The 4,685-nt window shown below is 34.7% G+C and overlaps 1 protein-coding gene across 1 annotated transcript; it reads left to right on the forward strand.

Moving 5' to 3' along the window:
* Positions 1 to 535: 535 nt before the first annotated feature.
* On the forward strand, positions 536 to 3,949 carry LOC138305456 (uncharacterized). Its single transcript, XM_069245691.1, has 5 exons — positions 536 to 615; positions 1,201 to 1,295; positions 1,871 to 1,941; positions 2,847 to 2,944; positions 3,739 to 3,949. Exons 1-5 carry the CDS (start codon positions 551 to 553, stop codon positions 3,932 to 3,934), a joined length of 525 nt encoding a protein of 174 aa, XP_069101792.1. The 5' UTR covers positions 536 to 550; the 3' UTR covers positions 3,935 to 3,949.
* The last annotated feature ends 736 nt before the right edge of the window (positions 3,950 to 4,685 follow it).

Raw genomic sequence — 4,685 nt, forward strand, 5'->3', positions numbered from 1 at the left:
GCCAATTCAGCTCCTGATAAAATAACTACAATTCTAGGGGTATGGATTAACTGTAGTTATAAAGTTACCTAACACGTGCTTTGAATCAATATGACAAACATGCTTCTGAAACTGAATCATCTGGAATTCTATCAAATGTCAAATTATTCATATCATTCTGTTATATACCTTTTAGCTTGATTTTACGTTTATTATACGGATGCAATCATTGAAGGTATTCTAGGTTTCGCTGGAAAATTAACGTGACGTAGGGTCTCAATCAATATTATATCCTCATGTAAGGAATAAAAAGACAAGTGTTTTACATATGTGAGAGTGATATAACCCATTATGGCCTGGTTGGGCGGACGCTCTATAGTCCATTCCCTGTCCACTAGGCTATAACAGATATATGGGACATACTGCACCATGCCATCACTTCCGGGTATATACATTAGTGAACGGTCCTTTTCTGTCAAAGAACCCCTACGATTGGTCGATGAATCCGGAAGATAAGTGGTAGTTAAGAAATTCGAAGCGTGCGTCAACGCCTATGTATTCAATAGTAAAAATGAATCGTTACGACAAAAACAATTTATGGAATTTATCATATCGGCTGCTTCAAGGTCTTGAAAGGTACATACCTAAACTGAGAAGGATTCTGACGTTAAACAGGTCACTGCACTGCACGCAATGTCTCTGTGCTATAGTACCGTATAGACAAAGTGTTATCACAACATCAACCAAGCAGAACCTCACTTATATTTGCATACTTCGTAGCTTTATGCTTACACTTTTCTAGGTGTTGTGACTTCTTTAAAGATATTGGTTTTTGATAAAGTACACTACATACGTTCCTGGTTAGTTATTGGTAAAAATTAGTATTTGATATAAGATAATCATGTTTTAAATTGAAATAACTACGGTTCTATAACAGTTCGTTTACAAGCAAACCGACTTTTTGTATAGCAATGTTGTATAATGTTGTATAGCATGGGATACTACCGGGGTATTATGTGTAAAGGTGTACAGCGCTTTAAATAGTAATATAATGCGTGTTCACTGAACCATGTACACATCCTAAATGTGATACTCGCAGTCTAACATATTTCTACCAGGACATCCGCATTCATCGTATCATAAAACGTGTTATTGTACCAAAACAACTTTTTAAATCTAAAATACTAGTAAAGGCCATTTTTTGTTTGTTTTGTTCCACAGAGTATTTAAATTGTGCAGGTTTGCACCGACTACAGACGGAGATCTGTGTTTGGAAGAAAGCGCACACACAGGTAAAGACGTACGCTGTTACAAAGGTAAGTTGTTATCAATGCAAACATACGTTTTCATAAGTATTGGTGGTACATCATTACCACACTGTAGATGTAACACCATCAAATTTTTAGCGCCAAAGCGACCTTGAGCAGGTTAATGCAATTATATAAATGGTAATAAAAACGACATAAAGTTAATACAATTAACAAAATCATATTTTAGCCTAGCTTTTCTAGCACGAAAAACGCTAACATATGCTTTTATATAAACACTTTAGTAAAATGGTTATTCATTTTATTCATGAATGTTCTTGTTGAACAAAATTGTCAGATTTAAAATTTAAAAAAAAGAATTTTTGAAAAATTTCTCACCACAATGAGTATTATAAATTAAAACGAAAAACATTAGTTAATCTACAACTCTCCAGCTATATTTTGAAATTGCGGGTTGGCTAATGTTCGATTTTACCAATATTGTTAGTTTGGAAAACAGATGCAAACTGTGAATCCGTGTAGTAGATTCTCACAATATATTATGTCATTGTCATACCCTGATGGATAAGAAAATAGTGACATCGACTCTATAAAACGTAATCAATTACTGTTATTTTTCACAGATTCTGTATTCGACGATAAAATGGGAGAAACATCGCAAAAATCGTCTAGTACCAGATGGTTTATCGCCATGGTAAGTTTTTATTCAGATATACAAGAATCCGTCTCTCTGTCTGATTTCTTGTTCCAACAACTCCTTCCAAACGACATCTTGTATCTGACAAGTTTTAATGCATTTCATTGCACCATGAGGAGGCATGCGTAGAGTAGAAAGGGCCATTTTATTTGTCGACAATTTGATGGATAGGGTTGTCAGGTTACTTACTTTACACAGTTTGTAAAATCCCCAATAACGCGTTAGTCTTTGGATCGCTATTGTTCAGACTTGGTCACGTAAGGTAACATATGAATATCAATGAAAGTGTTTGGATAAAATGTGAGCACATTTGCTCCTATTGTCAAAAATAATTTGCTTGTGTCATGGTTATCAATAAGAGTAACATATTATTATTTCTAGAAATTTTCGCTTTTATGTACAAAAATAATATTCAGCAGAATTTAAGTGTCAAATAATGAGGTAACCTGGTCAATATTAGCAGCTATATACCGCTCGGCTAGAGAGATCAGGCTAGTAATCCAGAGGTCCAGACTCCAACCCCTGTTAGAGGCAGTGATCAATATATTACAAATCATACACCCTGTTACATTGGCGCCCATGTTGGGACTCGGGAATTATACTCAACTGTACCTGCGAATAAATCGTTGTGACCCCTGGGAATTTGAGGATTAGTTCATTCCTAGAGGGGGAGTATGTACATTTGTAACTAACCTTGGTTAAAACTAGCTGCAATATACCGCTCGGCTAAATAACACTTCTCTTTAGCACGATAGGTTTGGCGTCAGACTAGTAATCCAGAGTTCAGAAGAATGATTACATTAACATAAACCATGAATCGTTTACAATTATGAATTCAAACTTTTTAAAGGACTTATCTGAAATTCGTGTAAATTTTCGTTTTTTTTTCTGAACTATTGCAGATGGCCACTCATTTTGTCTTATCCGTGCCGATTCTATCCCTCGTAACCATGATGTATACCAGGCAGAACGAAATGATGAACATTGAAGAGGAATGCGAGTACTGTTTACGGTTTATTTTATCATGTGTTGGGGATGTTGCGTTGTCAATATACTACTGTTGGCCTACTGGCGGAAACAGGCAACTTCAATTTACCACGCACGGGTTCGTTTACTATGTCAATCATGACTTAGGTATGATTTATAAAGAATATTTTGTTTCAATAATCCTACTAAACGACTAGCGGGGAATTTTCATTTTAACCGTTCGATTAGACACACATTTGGGTTTATTTGTGCTAATACAGTAAAAATATTGACGTCCAAAAATAGGAAGTTGTAGACACAGAGACGGTAAATGGTACTTCGCACATACGCTCGGTATTTACAGGTGCACAAATGACATATTGCCCTACTATAAGTTTAAAGACATGTAGGACCATAACATATAAAACGTAAATTGCAACAAATTTTAAACGTTACAAAAACGTTACTGATGTATTCAAAAACTCACTTAATTATGTCTGTCTTTAAGGTTTTATAAGATGTAATACTACAAAGAACAAAAACTTTAAGACCTTATTACTTTTAGAATTGAATAATGATTTAACTATTAAGTACCATGCCGGTGCCCCCCCCCTCTTAGAAGGTTGCCTATAAAATATATCTGTGATGCAAGTAACGTTGTACCTCAGTGGACTTTAGGTTAAATATTATACAAAGACTAAAATGCTCCTACTCCCTTCGTGAGTGGTTTAATTTTCGCGATTTTTTAAGCCCATTACGTTTACCACCCCCCCCTAGACCCTGCTAATTTTGTACGGTACATTAAGAATATTGTTTCTGCTATTTCAGTCTGTTAGAGAGATTTCCCGGGTTTTTCCGTGACATAGCACAACAGGAATGGCACGAGAATAATCTCGTCCGATCTGTACCCTTCACTGACGACTATATCCGAGATGACTGTACATCCCTAATACAAGCCGGGAATACAAAAATGTGTCAGTTAAAACTAGAATTAGCCACGAACCACGGCTGTTGTAAAACGTAAGTTTAGTAACAGTAAATCGTAAAGTAAAATCACGTTATAAATTCTATATTATAAAGGTATTCATAGCACAGATACTACTTCATACTTACTGTAAATTCAGTTTACTGTATGATATCTGTTCTAGCGACCAAAGACACACCCCAAACGTAAATCTGGCCAATACTCACCTCCCATCTATGGGGAGGACAAGAATTGGTCACTAAGCCAAATTTCAAAAGGTTACAACAGGTAGTTTCAGTTTTGGATGCATGAACTGGTTAAGAATCACATAACGAAATCCTTATAGGTTTATATAGAAATATATCTTATCGGTAAGACTTTTGGCGGATCATCTGTATATTTGATATCTGGGATTGATGCTTTTTAAATTGGGTTTGGAATAATAGCTACTTCCAGAAACACATAATTTTAAATTAAAGTTTCAATGTCTATTAAATTAAAATTAAAATATGTTCTTCACTTTTGTATTATGTTAGTGTTGAGTGTTCGTGTGTAATGTAGCTGATGTACAGAAGATTTGAAATAAAGCAGCAAAATAAAGTGCAGGCTCTACACACATGATTTTTTACCCAATTTAAATAACACATGTTATAAAATGATATAGTATATTTTGAATCTACACAAACTTTATCCAATTGGTATTAACCTCTAGTCTCAAAAATTGAGACCTGGTCTAATAAAAAAAAACAAAAGTTGGCGAGTCTAAGTTAAAAAACATATGGTAACCAATTATTTTTTGGAAAAAAAAAAA

Source organism: Argopecten irradians, chromosome 13, assembly GCF_041381155.1.
Source record: "Argopecten irradians isolate NY chromosome 13, Ai_NY, whole genome shotgun sequence".
Classification (NCBI taxonomy): Eukaryota; Metazoa; Mollusca; class Bivalvia; order Pectinida; family Pectinidae; genus Argopecten; species Argopecten irradians.

What these genes read in the sequence shown, in the direction of transcription:
- LOC138305456 (XM_069245691.1), top strand. Translation starts at nt 551, where the DNA reads ATGAATCGTTACGACAAAAACAATTTATGGAATTTATCATATCGGCTG. An exon ending in CTGCTTCAAGGTCTTGAAAG is followed by an intron (nt 616 to 1,200) that starts GTACATACCTAA and finishes TTTGTTCCACAG; the next exon opens with AGTATTTAAATTGTGCAGGT. An exon ending in CCAGATGGTTTATCGCCATG is followed by an intron (nt 1,942 to 2,846) that starts GTAAGTTTTTAT and finishes GAACTATTGCAG; the next exon opens with ATGGCCACTCATTTTGTCTT.